This window comes from Musca domestica, unplaced genomic scaffold (assembly GCF_030504385.1).
Source record: "Musca domestica strain aabys unplaced genomic scaffold, Musca_domestica.polishedcontigs.V.1.1 57, whole genome shotgun sequence".
Lineage (NCBI taxonomy): Eukaryota > Metazoa > Arthropoda > Insecta > Diptera > Muscidae > Musca > Musca domestica.
In genome coordinates, this window is record NW_026712358.1 from 3738828 (window position 1) to 3760750 (window position 21923).

Here is a 21923-nt window from a genome sequence, read left to right on the forward strand (position 1 = left end):
GGCTGGTCATAAACGGCGATGATAAGACATCGTTGTCGCCGTTAGCTGTCATAACCGTTAGAGAAACTTTGCCACAATTCACAAATAAATAAAGAATACAGTCGTATTCCCCAAACCATAAATAGAGAGCAGAGCCACACAAAAGCAAAGAACCATTTTGCCGGATGAGGAGTCCAGTAATCATTTCTAATACTGAAACACAACACAAAAAGTGTATTCGAACGAACAACAAAATACAGATACAAAGCTGTGCAACAACAAAAACAATGTAGCCCAGCTAAGCAACCCCACCAATACCATCAGCGTTTCGAAATGGGAGCAACCTCGTCGAAAAGTATATCTGAATTATTTGCTTTCTAGTCAGTCGCAGTAAAACAGATCGCCATCATTCACACATCAGTGTGGAGATTTTAATAATTGAGGCGACATTTTTACGAGCGTTTGGAGTGCGGATTATGGCATATCGTCTGAAAACGGCCAACGAAGAAGCAACAGTGTCAGATTGAAATTGCAACACCTCGGGAATTTCATTCCAACTCGTATTTTTTGATGAAGTTAAGCACTTGACCACCAGCCGGGGTGTTATGGTGACCAAGGATCAGGTGCTTGTAATGGTATCAGTGGTGGTGGTGGTTGTGTCAGAAGTGGTGATGGTGGTTGTGCCAGTATCTCAGTGTTAATGTGCTTGCGTGACTTGATTTGCATAACGCCAACGTCGTCATACTTCTCCGAGTCAAAAAGAGTCAACTTATGAGGTGCGAGGTCAGTCAGTCCGTCAACCAGCCAGTCAGTCATCTATCCAATCCAGCCAGTGAAAAGAAAAACTATCATAACTAAAGAGAATCAGTCAGCCAGCCGACTCACCGACCGACCGAACGTGTGCCACAACAATAGTTACTTCTGCCATTGTCCTTATTCTGAATGAATATCCCCCATCCACAACAACAACAACAACAACAGAGACTTGAAGTTGGCGTTGTGTTCTAGTCTCTGCATAGAAAAGAGGCCTATTACTACTGACTACAAATTGTTGGCGTTGTTGTAGTTGTAGCACTGACTGACTGACGGTTGTGATTGTTGCCATTGTGGCGCTGGCTGGTTTCCACCTGGATTTGTTGTAAATGAGAAACAACGGCGGCAACACCAACAACCTAGAACGGAGCAACGGTGCAAAGCCCTAACACACTACTTAGACTTTTGGAACAACAACAACGAGAACAACGCCAGTGGAGAACAGCGGAGGAGGCCAGCTTTTTGTAAAAGCCACCAAGGAAATGTCTCGTCAGTCGCGTCTAAAGAGTTTCAACGAAAACAGCTATTCATGCTGAATGGCTCAGTTGAAAGCAGAAAAAAAAGGAATCCACAACGCTAAGTAAACAAACAACGACCCCTGGCTGGCTAACGGCTTGGCTAGATGCACAGAACCAGGACCCTTCGAAAAGCACAGGACTAGCAAGCCCCTCTTTGGGCCACAACGGAGCAAAAAAACTATTGTGGGATACCTCAAATTCTCCAACAGCCGCAAAAACGCTTCTTTGGTTTTTTTTTTCTAAAAAAATATGTGTTTTGTAAATGTCCGTGGCGAACGACAAACGATTTTGCCAAAACAGAAATTACCACAAAACCAAAATACCCGGTATATGAAAATTCAAGGTGAATGTTCCTCTGTTCAGTTCCGATTTTTTCGCAAAAAACATCCAAAGCTTCTATGAACTCGGCAAATAAAAGTGTGCAACAAAAAGAAGCAAGAAAAAAAGCCGGAGGATGAGAATATTATGAACCTGTTGTTCACCACATCAAGGGTTCAACAGAGAGTGTGTTGTATACATATAAGAAAATTTGTATATATATATATGTGTGTGTACCTATGTGTCTGCCGTACTTGTGTGTATATTTGTTTGTCGAGGATATTGTTGAAAAAGAAAAAAAAAAAACAAACATTCACAAAATTCATCTGGAAAAAAAAGTTGCAATTAATTGACCCACATTTTTGTTGTTCAGTTTTGATTTAAAGTGTTTTGAAATAAACATCGAAAATAAAACGACCAAAAACAAATCGTTTGTGATCCAAGCTGAATTAAAATAAAGTGAATACACAAATAGATACAAGAAAAGAGAAGACGTGTTATGCTAAAGCGGGATTACATCTGCCCAAATGTTCATGTCTTCTTTGCTGGAACAAATTATGAGGTCTAAGGCTCAAGCGAGAAAATTTAGTCAAGGTAAGTGAAAGAAATTAGTTAAATGTTTATGTAATTAACAATTAAGGATTGAAAATAATTATTGAAGAATTCAATGATTCAAAATATATACTTTGCTATAAAAATATACCCATTTTGACATCCCTTTCTATAATTTAGTTTAAAAAAACCTTTTGAAATCCATAAAAAATTACATAGCACTCAATTTGATTCTACTATCAAAGTACGTCCCTTGTAAGCCTTCTACACCAAATATGCCTGTGAAGTCGTTCAAGGTTAATCGGGTTGCAACATTTTTCTGGATTTCCTTTCATTTCTGAAATGTTCGTCCTTTGCAACTGCCCTTCTGAATATTCGAAGTTTTAAAGATTTTTTTTATATCCTAGTCAAAAACCTCATTTTTGATATCATAGATTTCTAAAACAGGGATGGGGCTCCATAATAAACATATTAAAATTAATGTCTATAAAATCTGGGTCAAACTACTTCTGGTATCTCCCCCATAAAAACTAAAAATGTTTACCTTTTTTAAAAAAAAAAATAATGTCCCATTTTGTTCAAACGTGGCAATACTTAATATTTGTAAAGTGCCAAGTTAGGTGCGAAATGGACAATTTCGACCCTCTCCTGTTATAGTAATCATAACTTATATGAAATGTGAAATAAGTGTCAATTTGTCTTCGAATTTTACACATCCAAATGTTTCTACAAACACAAGATTTGGTGTGAAGATGAGATATATTGGTCCTCCCTTTCTGGTACCTTCCCCACAAAGGTTCAATATTTTGAAAAATTTCAACTCTCATAAAATGCAAAAAACTTTTCCGAATGCTTTTCAAATCGGGTAAAAATAGGACACTAAGCGAAGTTGTATTGAAACTAAGCTAGGAAATGCATTTATGTTTGGTATGTATCGGCAGAATTTCGTAGATAACAGCGTTTGATGTTACCTATTTGTATACTCTCAGCTAATGTTCGATTATTTTAATATATTTTGACTTCTGTCATTATTGTTCAAATTGTGGATACTCTATGGAGTAGGTTCCGAAGGAATGGACCAATATTGTACATTTCGTATCGGGCCTAAATAAATATGATATAAATATTGGGACGTGCTAATGTGCGAATGTTAATTTCGCGGTTTATGAGCTTCATAGATATTTAAAATCTTGACCCTTTGTGGGGGAGGTACTTGATGGAGTGGACCAATATTGTCTATTTTCGCACCTGATTAAGCACTGGTGGAAATGTTAGGATTTGCTAAGTTGAAGAGAGTTATCGTGCGCACCAGCCAGATACACAGACAGACGGATATCGCTAGATCGACTTCAAATGTCCTGAAACGGATTTGGTCAAAAGAGACTTAGGGTCTAAAAACCATTATTTCGATTTTGGCCGTATCAAATGATATATACCCTCTCTCTAGCCATATAGCTGAAGGTATAGAAAGGTGACCTTAAATGGGTTGGCATATATAATTTTCTGCCAGAGATGGTGAAAAATACCGACTTTAGAACAACTCCTTAAAAACAAGTAGCTAAAACTATAAAAAGGACCTAAAACAGGGTGTCATTCCTATATGGGGTTTATACCAGAGAAGTCCGCAAAAAATTGTTCGTAATTATTTTGGGGATTATGTACGCTACTTTCTGGGATAATTTACGATTTTTTTTTTTGGACATAATCCCTATTACAATAATGGGGATTATAACTTTTTTGATCAAAACCCCCATAATAAAATAGAGATTATGCCAAAATAAAAAAAATCGTAAATAATTCAAAAAAGTTTCGGACTTAAACCCCATTATTTTTAACCTGATTACGGAAAATGTATTTCTTCGTGGGGTAAGTATCCGGTTTTCGACCCGAAAGATCGGATACAGAATTGTATACTGTTCTACAAAACTTATGTGTACAAAATGGGTATCATTCGAAAGCCCAACAACAAGTTTGGCCCGTTTCCGGAACAATACAAGAAAATGGATAGTTTTGTACCGGAACTTTTTGAAAATCCCCTAAAAACTCGAAAATGGACCCGATATAGAGTATTAAGGTGTACATACTACATTGTGCCAAGTGTGCTAAAATCTCTTGTAGTTCCGAAGATTTTCATCATTAACATGTGTCTAACTTTTATAGCTTTTTAAGTAGCCGGTCTTCGGCCGGGGTTTTGAGATTTTCCGGGGTATGTCCAACACCAGGTATTCGTTCCATAGTTTTTTTAAATTTTTAAACTTTTGTAACTTTCGATTTCAAAGACAATATTTTCGGAACTACAATAGATATGAACAGATATGAGACCAAAGGCTCTGAAGCCTGGTACATTTCCACAGAAGGAGAGACGGCTAAATGGATTTATTGGGGTTAAGAACGACTTTTTAAAGTCTAAATTATTTCTAGGAACAAAAATTCCTAATTACAAACATTTTATTTAAAATTTGGAGGGGGGGGGGATTGCAAAACTTTTGAAATTCCGAAACCCAGTCAAAAATACGATACTTTAAGTTAGGAAGGGCTTGTATCCTATTAGAAACTGTTCGTTAGAAATTACATCTAAACTTTTAAAATATTGTAAATCGAGAGGGATCTCTATATGACGACTACACCGAATTTTGAATCCACTTTGAAGTCTTTTTGTAAAAGAGATGTTTTCCATTGGGAACCCGTCATGTCATATGAAACTGATTCTTTAAGAAAAATTGTTATAACACTTAATATATTAATATCGGGCGATATATTTAAATTTGAGCTCTGCAACAACTTGTGACTTTATGACATATTTTCAATACCTATTCCAATATTTAGAGAGCAATATTTTATCTATGTACTCAATCCTTTCATGGACCGGCGGCAGACAAACGTGCATTGCTATCTCTTAGTAGAACTTCATGTCAATTTTTAATAAATACCCAGCATTATCGTCCAGTTCCAATTAATGTGCTTCCCCCTCTAGTTTTACCAAATCAAAGTACAATTTCATTTTTTTTTTGGTTTGGCGTTTTTGAAAAAAGTCTATTATTTTTATTTTTTGCCGGGTATATTTGATATAACTACTATACATTGAAGTCCTGGTTTGGTGATCTTATTTGTAACATACTTCAAAAAAACGGGTAACTTTTTCTCCAAGGTAACTTTTGACCAAGCTGGGCAATGAAATGGTTTGGGGGAAGTCTTATTGTTAATAAAAAATATAATTAAATTATAATACAATAATCCCCTTTGTCATGGCATTTAATATATATCATGCTGTTAAAAATTTACGGAGGACAATAACACATAAATTCCGTAAATGAGATAATGAAAAACAAATTCCATTTTGTCTTATTCATAAAGTAGACGACCTTCAACTAAATGCGAAACGGAGATATACAAAAGTCGAGTCATGGCGATATCGTCATCTCATCCCATTTGGCAGCATCAGCTAAAAGGGAAACGGAAAGGAAACCACCATGTGCTGTGGCGTGGGCTGGTGATCACGACGACATTAGCGTGGTGTTTTTATCAGTTTCAGAATATTTATTGTGAAATTCCTACAAAGTTAGTCAAAATAAATAAATACAATGAAGGCGTACATACAACAACAGCTCTACACAATAACAACAACAAAAATTAACACAAACCAAATTATAAATACTTCTATAAGAAGATGATAGGCGTTGTGAATTTTATCTCCAATATAAATACAATATACGGAAAGGAAGTCCCTTGCTCAATACCAGGCACTTAGAAACCGAAACCTAACAATGTCATAACCTTAAAACCATATTCGAAATCAACAAAACGCTTCATTTCGATATTGCTGGCTGGTTCTCTAAAGTGAAATGAGACGAAACGATGCGACAATCAGTCAGCAGTCACTTGCCACTATTACGAAGTTTCTCCGTCTATTTTTCAACTGCGCATGAAACGTTTAGTGATTCCTACAAACACCCACTCACCCATTGCTTCCTACAGCCCTCATTTCGCAGAATAGAATTGTAGTGGACAACAAAAAGCAATACAAACACAACAATCATAATAACAATGCCTGGGATGCCTGACTGACTACACTGATACGTTTAGATATCATGCTAATCACAGTTAACTTGTACATGTGTAAATATGTCGAGGACGACATTGAAATTGCAAAACACATGTAAGTGCAGGGCTACTGTTCGTTGTGATGTATGGGGGTGGAACGATGTGAAGTTTGTGAAGATGGAAATTTTGGTTGAATGTGTTATGGTTTCTGTCTCTAGAGGAAACAAAACAGTTCTATGTTTTTAGAATATGCCATCCAGAGTTTAGGAAGAATATCAGGATTTATAAGCAAGCTAGTAACACTGTGCCCAAAAATGAGTTTTTTTTTCATAACTATAGGGATAACCTCGTGCTTCGCAAAAATACGATAAGTCACCGGAGAAAAGAAATCCCTATTCAAATTTTATTATGAGTCTCAGAATATAATATACAGGGTGAGATAAAAAAACTGCAACAAAGTTAAACGCCATAATTTTTACATTTTTTTTCAATGTTATTGAATGAAACAAAAAATGTCGGAAATAGCATCAACTTTTAGAATAAGTTTAGATTTGTTTGAATTGGCCACCTTTGTCACGAATTATGGACTTCAAAATACCAATGAAACCGTCACACGCTATCCGAATGTTGCTCTGCGGTATTTTGGCCCATTCCCGGCGAAGCGCTTGCTTGCGAAGGTGATCGACACTTTGGTATTTTTTAGTGCCAACCTTGCTTTCCGAAATACTCCAGACACAATAGTCCAACGAATTGGTACCCCGAGAGATTGGTGCTGGAAATGAACCTCATTTTGTAACGATTCTTGGGTGGCGCGTGCTGAGTGCGATGATGCTGAGTCCTGAGTCCTGTTGGAATGTCCAAGGTCTGCGGCCAAAATGTTTGCGTGCCCAAGGTTATAATACACTTTCCAGAATATTTTCGCTATAATATTCGGCATTTATTCTGATGCCACGGTCGATTAATACGAGCGGAGAGCGACCACACCATCACCATGGCCGGCGCTTGCGTTATGGTGGCAACCGAAGGTAAACATTTTCAACTGACCTCTTTGGAAAGAAAACACGATCGTTTGTTTACAAACTGCTGGACAACGAATGTATTCTCATCGGAGAAAACCAAATTCGGCAATTCACCACTTACGGCCAAGCGAAGCAACTCTTTAGCTCTTTTAACTCTATGAATAACTGGGAAATTCTCACCAAAATGCTTGTGTATGCTAGCAAACAATATAAAGAGCTGACACTGGAATAATTCTAACAGCTGTCGGACGAGTGGCTTAGAAATGACAGCAGTCTAAAGTTGGTTGCAGGTTTTCATCTCACCCTGTACTATATGTCTAGGTAAATAACTAATCGAGAATCAACACACAGAAGAAACGGCTGAAGCTTAAATCTTAAAATTTTGCACGAGGGTAAGTCTTGGTACATATGCGTGAGATAAGGCTAGGTTTTTGGAAATCCGACCTTTGAGGTTACGGGAAATTCTAAAATGGTACAAAACTTCTAAAATGGTATCAATTGATATTCTGTGAACAAATAGAGCTAAAACATGGAATTTGGTATGAGAATCAAGCTTGGAAAGTAAGTGTGATATATTCGGGTGGTTCTGGAAGTGTGTACTATAACTGTACGAAAATTTCTGAATGGTACTATATTTAGTAATTGGTGAAGGAATAGAGCTGATATCCTGAAATTTGATGTTGAGGTCTACATTGGTATCTGGAGGCGGCTTTGAAAATGTGTTCTACAAGTGCACAAAAAGTCCTAAATTGTACTAAATTTGGTCTTAGTTGTAGGGAATCCTGAAATTTCATATGGACGTCACTGTTGGTGTCTGTGATTGAGAGAAGGTGCTGGTTTTGGATATTCTTACCATAATTGTACGAAATAATACTAAATATGGTGACGGTGGAAATTACAGAGCTGAAATCCTTAAATTATATATTAAGGTCACTGTTGGTATTTGAGGTTAAGATATGGGGATTTCTTTGAAGATGGAGGTGGTTTGAAAATGCGAACTATAATTGTACAAAAAGTAGTAAATCATACTAATTATAAGCTCAGCCTCAGGCTATTACGTGCCTCATCGAAATAGCGCTTTTAGACCCTAGGTCTCTATGGACCAAATCCGTTTCAGGACATTTGGAGCCGATCTAGCGATGTCCGTCCGTCTGTCTAACTGGCTGGTGCGCCCGATAACTCTCGAAGGGGGTATCCGACTTGATCCAAACTTGGTACAGTTGTCGAACTTAAATCGAGTTCGGAGATGGGCAATATCGCACCAATCCTTCTGGTACCTCCCCAATAAAATGTCACCATTTAGAGAAAACAATTTACTGCACAGAAAGAGAATGGATAATCCGATTTTGTTGCATCAGTGCTAAGTCATGTGAGAAAATGGATAATATCAGTCAACTCTCTCCAGTACTTCCACCACAAAGGGTCAACATTTGGAATAATTAAAACTCTTATAATTTGCGATGTAAATTTCCGACTGTCTTCAAGTTACACATATCACAATATTTTTATTAACCCAAGGTCTGGTGTGTAGATGGTATATATCTTTTCATTCCTTCTGGTACATCCCCCACAAAGGGACAAAATTTTGAATACTCATAAAGCTCATAAAACGCAAAATTAACATCAGATTCCATTCAGACTTGACACATCTCAATATTTGCATCAACTCAAGATCCATTATAAAGATGACAGAGATCCGACCATTTCTTCTGTTACCTCCCCCACATAGGGTTCAAGATTTTGGAAAACAATACGCTGAAAGTAAAAAAATCTCCGCTATATTATAAGATAAAGATACCAATGCGCACCACCACCATCCTAATACATGTTCGCACGTCACAAATAGCCACATGTTTCATTTTAGGAAATTCAAAACCGCAATTAAGGCGACAAGACATTCTCCATCAATTGAAAGGAGGCAGCAGCAGGCAACAGAAGCTATTCAGTGATAAGAAACCTTAGCTCTGGGGATTTTTCTGTTTTTATTCTTAGATGCTATGCCACAAATTTAGAGGAGAAATTCCTCTCCTATATCCGATGTATTGGCTGGCTAAATGCGTATCCATTAGTGGTCGGTCTTACGATAAGAAAATATTTATAATATGAAGGCACACACACACACACATACATGCACAAAACCATGTCCATGCCCACACCGAAGGTATCGTAAACTGTAAATTGCAATCAGCAGTGTGTGGTCATTTCAATGTTTTGTGCGGTTTTTTATTTTCTTCTGAGAATAGAAAAGATGAAGTTGGGAGTTGGAGTTGTTGGTGTTTTGATTTATAATCTTATCACAAGAAAAGAGCTAAAAAAAGGAGTCACATAATGGCGTATGCTGACCACCACATTACGAACTATGCGGGTTTTCCCCGACATCGTTTGCATATTTCCATATCGCTTGACCACGCACATGTTGCCCCCGCCCGAACATGTGGAACATTTGTTTGTTTTGTTTCTACCCCTTTCACAAAACATGTTCGTATCTTATTTTGCTTTTATTGACTGACTTCTAATCGTTGCTCATCAATAATTTTGAATTATTTGTGACTTGCCTTTTCTTCCCCAAAAAAAAGTTAGCTTATCGCGGTCATAAAAGACAATTGAGTTAAGAAATATTTAGTTTATTTTTATCTGCTGCTGCTTGCCCCAAACACCTCAACAGAATTCACGTACGTACTCTCACACCTCTGCCCAACCTGCATTCCGGCAAGAGGCGATTTACTTCTGTTTTCCAAGCATTTCGATGGTGGTGGTGGTGTTAATGATTGTGTACTTTGATTCTTCCTTAGATTAGTTTCGACAAGAAATTTTATGACACCTCACCACCAACCAAGTCTATCATCAACAACATCATTGGAATTATGGTTTAATTGTTGTTGTTATTGTCGTTGGCGATGTTGTTGTTGTTGTCTTGTCGTTGAAATCCATTCGAGTTTGTCTTTGTTGTTTATTTGCCCAAAAATTCATAATTCATTTTATGGCAATTTATGATCGGAAAACATTAATTGATAATGTCTTCAGGTATTCAATTTACGCTTCATTGTTTTACTATCACCAGCGGAGGAAATCGAAGAACGGGGACATTTGGTCAAACGTGTGCTTTTGAGAATTGCTGTTATTGAACAGTTTGATTGTGAAATAGGATTGATGAAAGCGAGGCATCAATAAACTATTTCGATTTATCATATGCAGGTTGTAAAATCTATGTTCAAATGGAAAAAACTATTTTGTTGTGATTGGATAGATTAATGGGATAAGGATTGGATTGGATGTAGAGTTGTCTGATATGAATATGACAAGTTGGGAACCCATTTTGATCAAATTTATTTGTTTCGCACATTTTACATGGACAAGTTAATTTTTTGTTAGTTGGGCCGGCTGAAATGTTTTGAAGTACATTTCTGGGTACATCGCTTTTACGAATCTCCACCATACTATGGAGAGAATATTAATTTTTTCTCCTCTTTTCTAACGCCTCGAAATACTCATGTTGGACTCTGCAAAGTAGTTATTTTCTTTATTAGCGTAACATTCTAAATATTTAGCGATGACCGTCTGTTTGTCTTTGTCTATATATCTGTCATAATCGCACTATTTTCTAGCGAATTGACAAAGAATGCTACAATTTTGCTCTTATGTGTATTCTGTTAGAAGACAGGTTAAACTTGTAAATATGCCATGTTGGTCCACATTTTGCTATAGCTGTCATATATCGGTACCTCCTTCTATATTGAATTAAAATCCGTATTTATATTTTTTAATGTGTTCTGTCTTCTATGGCCGAAGACTGCTGGAATAAATCAATGATTTATATCACCCATATGAGTGAGTGAGAAGAAAAAAAAACTGCAACCAATTTCAGACGGTTGTCATTTCTAAGCCACTCGTCCGACAGCTTTTAAAATTATTCCAGTAACAGCACATTATATTCTTTACGAGCGTACATAAGCATTTTGGTGAGAATTTTCCAGAAAAAAAGTTATTCGCGATGGAATTTAAGCGCGATAGTGTGATATTTCATATTTGGCTGGAAAACTACAAGTGGCTATCGTTAGAGCACTCGAGCATTTAAATGTGATTAAATCTTTTGTGTCTTGTACCGTCGCTACCGTACCGTGATACTGGTAGCGTAGCCCGACGTCAAGGATGTGGACGGCAGAAAACAGCAACATCAGCAGAAATGGTTCGAAAAGTAAAGAAGCGACTTGATCGAAAAATGGCTCGTGAGCTGAACATATCGCAATATTCTATTCGGAAAATATTGAAAAATGAACTCGGGGTTAAGCCATTGAAATTCCAAAAAGTGCAATACTATACACCGCAATAGAAAGAAAATAGACTCAAAAGAGTTAAAGAGTTGCTCCGCTTGGCCGAAATTGGTGAATTGGTGAATTGCCGAATTAGGTTTCCTCTGATGAGAAAAGATTCGTTGTCCAGCAGTTTGTAAATAAACAAAATGATCGTGTTTAACTGCCAAAGAGATCAGCTGAAAATGTGCACCTTTGGTTGGCCACCAGAACTCAAGCGCCGGCCATGGTGATGGTGTAGACCGCCATAACAGCCGATGTTCGCTTCCGCTCGTATTAATCGACCGTGGCATCAGAATAAATGCCGAATATTATCGCGAAAATATTGTGGAGGGTGTATTAAAGTCTTGGGTACATTTTGGCCGCAGACCTTGGACATTCCAAGAGGACTCCGAACCATCGCACCAGCACGCGACACCTAAGAATGGTTACATAATGAGGTCCTCGCTTCATTTCCAGCGCACAATAGCCACCAAAATCTCCGGATACCAGTTCGTTGGACTATTGTGTCTGGAGTATTTTGGAAAGCAAGGTTGGCACTAAAAAACACCTCAAGCAAGCACTTCACTAGGAATGGGTCAAAATACCGCAGAGCAACATTCGGGCAGCGTGTGACGGTTTCATTGGCCATTTGAAGGCCATAATTCGTGCCAAAGGTGACCAATCTAAACTTATTCTAAAATTTGATGCTATTTACAACATTTTTTGCTTTAATTCAATAAAGTTTAAAAAAATGTAAAAATTATGGCGTTTGACTTTGTTGCAGTTTTTTTATCTCACCCTGTATTTACTTGCACAATGACAATGTTGTACCTTTTTGTACATTTTACCTTTAAAGCACAAATTCCCAAAAACCTTATCTTATCAAACAACTTTTTGTTTACCAAATAGGATCCTCATGCAAAAGTTCAAAATTCTAGTTCTGTCCTATCGCTCAAGGGTCTAAGGGTCCTTTGTGGGCCCTTAAAGTACGGATTTAGAAAAAATCGTATACATTAACACCAAAAGTGGCACTTATGCAAAAAATTCAAATTCCTATCTCTTGTAATAACAATGTTGTACAATTTTTAGTATTTACAACTCTTCGTACTCTAAAGTACGAGGGCCGACCGCTTCAAAAAAATTGTTACTTTTGTGCATTAGTGTTCATATCATACCCTTTTGGTCTCGAATTTCAAAATACTTGGACATATCTTTTCATCTTCACATCATCAGTGAACATAATACCGAATTTCAAGGTTCTAGCTACAACCGGTTTGTCTTGGTATTTATTACCATAGATTAATAATCATTTTATACCCGATTCGTAACATTTTTCGATTTGCGATTTGATCAAAGATTGTTGTCATTATACCCTACAACACTATGTGTTGGGTGAATTATAAGTTTGATTGGGCCAACAATTATGTAACACCTTGAAATATTGATTTCCCACATAGGAAAGTATATATGGGTCATCCTATCTCACCGAGCACATTCGATCTAGCTATGTATGTCCGTCTGTCCATGTTAATTTGTAATCACTCTACCGGTCATAATTATGTACTGATTTTTACGAAATTTAGAATGGAGGTGGGGCTAGTGCCAGAATAGAAGCCTATTGCTTTTGGAGATGATCGCATAATATTTAGAGGTTGAAATGGACCAAAAACAGAAAAATCTCTTGATTTTGCAGTTGCTCTACAGTTCGCAATTATAGACCAATCGAAGCGGAAGTTAGCAGAATTCTTATATCTCATTCTTAGCTAGAATGCTTATATCTCAAGAATGGCTGGACCGATTTTTTTGCCAATTCAGAATGCCCTCTTGGCATAAAAGTATAAAATCTAAAAAATCGCACAAAAGTATGCCAATAATGAGGTTAATATAGATTTCGTAGTATTTTTTGATTTTTTTTTAATTTTTTTTATCACATGCGATTTTTTCAATTTGACATATAATATTTTATTTTGTAATATTTTTTCGCCTTACAACACAGGTTGGGTTATTCTATTCAGATTGCAATTATCGTTCGATCCACATGAAAATTTTCACTATTGTTTTTGAATATGTTTAAATATATTTAGGGCTTGAAATGGACCAACAAAAGGTCATAAATAGAAATCAAAGGACATGAAATCTCGCATGAAGTTAGATTTTAGGACAGCGGGTAGAATAGACCACTACTTTTGTGTGAAAAAAATATATAAAAAATTTCCTGATCACACAATTGAAGCTAATCGACAAACCGGAGAAGAGAGTTAAAGACAGGGAAGAATTCTAGCATTTTGGTTGACCATTAGATTATATTTAGCTGTAAAATGGACCACAACAACTAACAGCACGACGAAGTGCGTAAATATTGGGCAAATGTCCCTAGTCAAAATGCTAAGGGTAATATCTGGGCAGTGTTGCGTGACGTAAGGAGGCTTCTAACATATTGCAGTGTTGTAGGGTATCACATAGTCGGCCCCGCACGACTATAGTCTTTGCTTACTTGTTTTTTTAATCTGGGTAGAGAAGGAAACCTTAGTCTGGGCAAGGAAAAAATATATTACTACTTTCTACAAAAATATTTACCCTACATTCACAATATTCTATGTTGGATTTTGACCTAGCAAAGGAACTGCGTTGTTCTACCCCAAATCACTGAGAAAAAACAAATATCTGCGGCGTAGGGTACGAGTGAAACATATGATTTGATTATGATGGATAACAACAATGTATTCGCTTTTTTTATGAATTTTACTTCAATTTATTGCAGCAATTATTTTAATTCCCAATTTAGCTCAAACATATCGCGACAATTGCCAAAAATTCAGATTGCAATATCTTTGCGTGTACAACCTTGCTTATCAATACAAAATTATTTATTATCGGAGAAGGTTGTTCGAGGAATTTCGTCAATTTGTAAACAAACAATCGATGAAGCCACAAAGTATTTATCTAATAATATTTAATGATAATAATATTTAACATGTATCATTGTTTTATTAACAAAATACAAAACAATGTTTTCTATTCAATTTTTTTTAAACTATTATCAAATATATTCATTTCATGTATTATGGTAGCCAAAAATTACACCACCACAAGCATCGACTTAATTAAATAATTTACAATTATCATTAAGTGTAACATTCAATGGGAAATTGTCGTAATACTGTAATCTCAAAAACACCTAATTGGATTAAATGCTGGTCGCCCCAACAAAAAAAAAAAAAAAACTCATATCTCAGCCCTGCGATCTGAGACAATAGTCAAGTGATAGTGTGTGATATCGTTTCAATACCTGTTATAGGTTGTAGTCTTCTGGACATGGTTTGCAAGTTAATTTATAACACCTTCACTTAAAAATATGGTTTTATCACTGGTCTTTTAGTTCACTTCAATGTTTTATGTCTAACACACGCACGCACACACACACACACATACACACACACCGGCAGAGTACCATCTATGGTAATAATCATAAATACTCTGAAATAAATTCGATTACCGATAACACACCACCAAAATAACCGAATATCTTGTCTTGATGGCTACAGATAGTATAGATCGTGCCCAATATAAGCGTACGATGTTTTTGTCGTTTCTTCGATATGCCGTCATTACTTTATGACCCCCCTCATAAAGTTAAGAAATGTCTCTCTTTTTGGCAGTTGAACTCATTTAATGTTGTGATGTGTACGTGTGTGTGTGTGCGTTCTTCTAGACAGGTACAATCTTTTAGATTGGACATTTAGTAATTGTTTAGGTATCAATTAATCAGAAAGTATTGTCATTGAGAAATATCGTTCGAAAAGTTTTGTCGGCTGGGAGAACAAAACTAGTTTCAGGGTGTTGATGAACAGTGGGACAAATATAGAGAAATTTAGGCGTGTGCCTGAGGTACTACGTACAGAAAGGGGTGAATGTTTGAGACATGAATGGTTTTTTGTAAACATTTATTTTGTACAATTATAATTTTGAAGAAGACTACGTGGCATTAAAATCCTTGTAAGATTCCTCCGGGTGATGTCTTGGGGTGAGTTACGTCTTAATTTTTTTTGTAAAAATGTCGTCAAGTTCGGCTGGGTGAGCATTTTTTAAACTTCACCAAGAAAATAAATTCTCCATATCGAAATCCCCAAAATTTGAAAGTTCCGTTATGTATGAACTATACCAGAATACTTCAGTGTAATAGTCGAAATCGATTTAGCGATTTCCGTCTGTCCGCCTCTCAGTTGAAATCACGCTATCTTTCGAACAAATTGAGATAGAAGGCTAAAATTTTGTATTTTTCCAGTAGACAGGTTAAGTTCGTAAAGGTGCCATGTCGGTCTATGTTTTGGTATAGCCCAATATACGGTATTCTGATTATTTTACATACATTATAGACCGGAATTGTTTCAAATTTGGTATTTATAGGTCGAAATCGGTGCTACAGCCCATGACAAAAATTACTTATGCAGATCCGAGTCTTCGTATAGTCCCTATATAACGTTACCTCACGATATTCGGTATTTTCATGATTTTATCGATATTATTTACCGGAATTGTTTTGAATTTCGTATGTGAAGATCGCAATGGGTACTACAGCCAAAAAAAATTGGTATGCAGGTCCACGTCTTCGTGTTTACCGGATTTCATCTAAGTGGTATTGTTCGGAATTTTTTGAAATGGTAGAGGGTATAAAAAATCGGCCTGGCCGAACTTAGCTTCTGTTTTTATAATATATTCGTATATAAAATAAGTTAGATGAATTTTGTAATCAAAACTTCGTACATCGTGCTGAATTTTTAGATTTTCCGGGTTTTCTTATTATTTAATTTTTTTCTTCTTTTTTTGGAAAGAATAATAGGAAAATGTTTACCATTTACACCGAAAATACTTAAAAATCTTTAATTTTGAAGTTTACCAAGGAGGATATTAGGAAAAGCATTGCAAAATGGACCCACATTCAATTTTTCTGTTCAAAACTATTAAAACGTACCCATATGTAAATATGATTTCAATGCCAAATTTCAGAATTTTAGCCCTTAACCCAATAACAAATTTTGTACCATTTAGTACGCATGCCCAAAACAATCTACATCCTTCCATCCTAGACACCAGTAGTAATCCAAAATTAGTACCATTTAACACGTTTCGTACAATTATAGTACACATTTCCAAAACCACCACCATATGTATCTTAATCCCACATACCAACGGAGACCACAATATCAAATTTTCGGATTCTTGTCCCATACATTCACTCAATACCCAGTCTAGTAACATACTGTACTTTTCGTATAATTTCAGTACTCTTTCGTGAAAAACAGTTCCATATCTCAATCCCAGACATCAACAGTGGCCTCCATATCATACTTCAGAAATCTAGGTCTATCCTAAGCTTCAATCCTAAATTTATTATAATAATTTTCGTACAATTATACTACGCATGTCCAAACGGTGATTCAAATTAATACCATTTAATACTTTTTGAACACCTATAGTACACATTTTCAAACATCCTCAATATCTCAATCTCAGATACCAACAGAGACCTAAATATTAAATTTAAAAGATTTCAGCTTCATCCTTGCACCAAATTTAGCATTAGTTCTTTTTCGTATAATTATAGTAAACATTTTCAAAACCACCTCCATATCTTAATTCCAGATACAAGCAGATACCTCAATATCAAATTTGAAGATTCCAAGCCTACCTCTCACCCAATACCAAAATTTAGTACTTTTTTTACAAATATAGTACCGATTTCACCTCCGTATGTCCAGGCTACACATGAACAGCGATCCTAATACCAAACTTCAGATTTCAAGCACTATCTGTTCACCCAATATCAAATTGTAAAAAATGTAGCACAGTTAAGTACTTTTCGTGCACTTGCAGTACACAGTTCTCTTTATCACTAACCTGCAATCAGCAGGGACTTTAAACAAAATTTTGAAATTTCATCTTCATCCCTACTCAGGAAGCGAACTGTTTCTATAGGTCCACGATATCGTATAATCCTCATACAACCGCACCCCTGGTATTCGGTATTTTGATCATTTTAGCCACATTTTTCAATGGAATTGTATGAAAATTCACACAAGGAGTTATTTCTGAGTACTTTACCTTCTGGAAGGGAATTTGTATAGCTCCCATACAACGTCAACGTCTTTTTCATGTTTCATATTTCAATATTGTAATGGCTTATGACAAAAGTTGACTATGCAGGTCCACGTCTTCGTATAGACCACAATATAACGACTATATTCGGTATTTTTAAGATTTTAACAGATTTTTGGCGAATGTTATTTTTTGAAAATTTCCAAATTCACCCCAAATGGTGGAGGGTATTCAAAGTTCGGCCTGGCCGAACTTACCGCTTTTTTACTTGTTAACTCACACCAAAGTTCTCTATCCGTTCACATAATGGCAAATGGTACCATTTTAGACAACTTTAAACCTTAAAGCTCAAAATTTCAAAAGCCCTTTGGTACACCTATCCTGCACTCCATCAGCTACTCCAGAATTTTAACTCATTTCCTTTATCCAATACAAAGTATAATTTTTTTTGGTACATATTAGTATTTGTCGTGCACTTGCAGTACCCCGTGTACTCCGTTTATCGCAAAAATTGTGAAACCAATTTTTCTTTCCATTTGTGAAAAATATTATTAGTATCAAAATATTACTTCACACTCCATTTTACAAATATTTGCAAGTGGTACCATTTGGACCACTTTTATTAAATGTACTATTTTTTGTTCTTAGGTCTTTAGAACTATTGAAAAAGGGTTTCTAATCAAAGATTTTGAAGAGAGTGTCATAATTTATTTTGATATTATTTTAGTACGAAAACGTCCGAAATCGTTTGCTGTAGAGACCCAAAAGAAGGGAACATTTTGTGGATCTTCAGTGCGTCAATTTTAGAACCTGTAAGACAACATTTTTCATAGACAGAGCCGCACATAAAATTTTAGAAATCCAGCTCAACCTTTTCACTAAACTTAAAAGATACAATATTTCGTTCTATTTAGGCATTATATTATAAACTTTTACAAATTCAATTCCATAACATCACGCATTAATATCTGGATTCGACTAGGCATTGGAAATATTTTTCAGCCAATATATTTGTTGCCGATTGAAATTATCACGTTTTTTCCTTCAGTGTATAAACTGTCATAAAATTGGTATTTTATTTGACATCAAACAAATGATTAGCCGCAGATAGCAACTACTCAACGCTAGAAGCTTCAGCAAATCACTCACAGGAAACAGATCTCTGATGGTATGTGTGTGTGTTTGTTACCCCTCCATCGATCGATCGGTTGATCGCCAACAACGAACGACGCTCCCAAATGACTAGCTCCCGCAATTGGGCGCACATTCAACGAAGTCAGAGAGTTGCACTGATAATGGCACCGTTAGTCAAAGAGATGGTCGATCGACGGTAGATGGTTGTGTGCTGGCGTTTAAGTTGCGTGAGAGATAGTCGTTAGAACCGCTCACCTGTTAACAGCCGTAAACGGTATTCAAAGGCAGTTATCGCTCCAGAATAGAAAATAAACCAAAAATCCGTAAAAAACACAAAAGCAAAATACACAAATGGTCAAAATGTTATATTGTCCGTTTCGTAGAAAAGATAGCGAAAAATCGGAATAAGTGCAAGTGATTAGAAATGAGAAGTTGCGTTTAAAAAACACCGGTGATTTGATCGCAACAAATCGTATCGTATCTTAATACGAAAAGTGATTCAGCGGCGGTTAATCAAATAATTCCTTGGCAAACAGTTCCGAAATATTTCACTTCACTGTGGTTTCTCTTGAACCCTTGAGATCGATCAGCTTTAGCAGATCACGGCGAAACAAGTGAGTAAACAAACATGTTGCAACTCCAAAGTAAACACTCTGCAACTCAAGTACCTGTGATCTGCGATGTAACCAAAAACCAGAATTAATGTTTAATTGCCAAATTACGGTGTTCTAACAGTTTAGTGCGAGTTGTTGTGAAGAGAAAAAAAGAAAACACAAGGACGGACACCTTTAAAGGTCCTTGTGAATCCGGTTTATGACCACTACCACAACAAGTTGTAACCGTTTTGTCTTAGGTTTTTGTGGGTTTATTGTTCAGCGAAAAAAAAAAAATAACAAAGCGGCAGATGATGCCACTCATCGTTGTCTTGTGCCCTGTTTGGCAAAGACACGCGCCAGGAAGTTTCCGGTATCTAAATGTCAGAATTTGAATTCAATTTATTTGCGATGAGGAATACTCGTTCGTAATCAAGGTGAGTGAATCATGGGCATATGCAATTCCAGCGAAGTGATTTAAGAAGGGGGAGAGACAGTCAGTCAAAGCATAGCAGAACAGAACACTGTCTGTCAGTTGGGTCGACAACGCCTCATGACATTTGGACTGAATAATTGCAGCAGTAGCAGTAGTAACCACGCAGTTACTCACACAAAATCCTCTTGATATTCTCATCTATTCAATAAGGACCTCGAATGATTGATATAACAATGCTGCAGCAGACGATCACCCCAAATACTACCGCCACCACCACCACCACCGACGATGACTGCCGGCAATGATCACCAAAAAACATTTGTATTTACATTCGCATCTTGCAACAACCTCTCCTCTGCCGTTACTTCCTTTGGTAGCGCCCCCAAAAAATGTGCGATCGTTTAATTCATGAACTGCAAAGTTGCAGTTGCCGCTCACGAGTATTCGGTTTCAGATTTTCCTTTCATTGTGCGCGAGAATACAAAAACAAGCCGAACCCCTCAACTCCTCATCTGCGTCGTAATGACATGGAAGTGGGTTTTCATTTGTTTGATCCCTGCCATCAGAGAGGTGAAAGGAAAATGGGGTCAAGGTGGGCAAACTGTTGTAGGAAAGCATTGCAAAATAATTGATTGATTTGAATTGAATTGGGGAATAATCATTGATGTTAGGGAAAGTAAATAGATTTCTAAATGACATTTCAACAGTTAATGGAATTGTTTTACTGAAATTAAGAAAAATGGGAAGAGAGTATTAATCAAAGAACTACTCACTTAAATTCTGTTTAATTATGAACCTAGGAAAACATATCAACGAAAGATCAACATATATCGGTCTCAGTAGTTTTGTTCATATCCCATAGTCCTGACTTTAAACCACTAATAAAATATATGTTAAAACATTTAAAGTTGAAAATCTTGTTTGTAAGATACTATTAAAAAAATGTCTAATACTATATATAGACCGACCCTAGGGACAGTAAGTTATACTCAGTATTAAAAATGTAATTTAAATGTCATCGAGATTCCATGATAAATTGGGTACGAATTTTCTAGAAAAGAATTTTAAAATGGCGCCCAACGTACAAAAAAATCGGCAACAAATCGGTACGGTTAAATTAAGCTATATTACAGTACGTTTACATATACAGGGTGGGATGAAAAAACTGCAACCAACCTCAGACAGGTGTCATTTCTAAGCCACTCGTCCGACAGCTGTTAAAATGATTCCAGCGACAGCTCATTATATTGTTTACAAGCGTACAAAAGCATTTTGGTGAGAATTTCCCAGTTATTCATAGAGTTAAAAGAGCTAAAGAGTTGCTTTGCTTGGCCGAAAGTGGTGAACTGCCGAATTTGGTTTTCTCCGATGAGAAAACATTCGTTGTCCAGCAGTTTGTAAATAAACAATTACTTGTCAAAGAGATCAGCCGAAAATGTGCACCTTCGGTTGGACACAAGAACTCAAGCGCCGCCATGGTGATGGTTTAGGCCGCCATAGCAGTCGATAGTTGCTCTCTGCTCATATTAAGCGACCATGGCATCAGAATAAATGCCAAATATTATTGCGAAAATATTTTGGAGGGTGTATTGAAGCCTTGGGCATGCAAACATTTTGCCGGCAGACCTTGGACATTCCAACAGGACTCAGCACCATCGCACTCAGTATGCGCCACCCAAAAATGGTTACAAAATTAGATTTCTCGCTTCAGTGCCCGCCCACAATGGCCACCAAAATCTCCGGATACCAATCCATTGGACTACTTTATCTGCAGTATTTTGGAAAGCAAGGTTGGCACTAAAAAATACCAAAGTGTCGATCACCTGTTGATGTCACTGTTGGTGTATGTGTTTAGGGGGTGTGGAGTTTGTTTTGGGATTGTGTACTATAATTGTACGAAAAGTGATAGTAGTACTAAAGTTGGTATTAGGTGAAGTTATAGAGCAGAGACCGTGACATTTTATATTGCGATAACTGTTGGTGTCTTGGATAGAGCTATAGAACGATTTTGCAAATGTATGCTAAAATGATACGAAAAGTACTAAATGTTACTGACTTTGGTATTGAGTGAATGTATAGAGCTGGAATCCCGAAATTTTATATTGAGGTCTCTCGTGGTATCTGGAATTGAG

At 36.6% G+C, this 21923-nt stretch overlaps 1 protein-coding gene across 1 annotated transcript in view; it reads left to right on the forward strand.

Annotated features, from left to right (window-relative positions):
• Window positions 1–242: 242 nt before the first annotated feature.
• The window catches only part of LOC131805510 (transcription factor hamlet-like), a 74678-nt gene continuing 52997 nt past the window's right edge, over window positions 243–21923 (forward strand). The window contains exon 1 of the mRNA XM_059128724.1: window positions 243–2222. Coding sequence (XP_058984707.1) covers window positions 2156–2222 — 67 coding nt within the window. The 5' untranslated portion in view covers window positions 243–2155. The remainder of the gene's footprint in view (window positions 2223–21923) is intronic.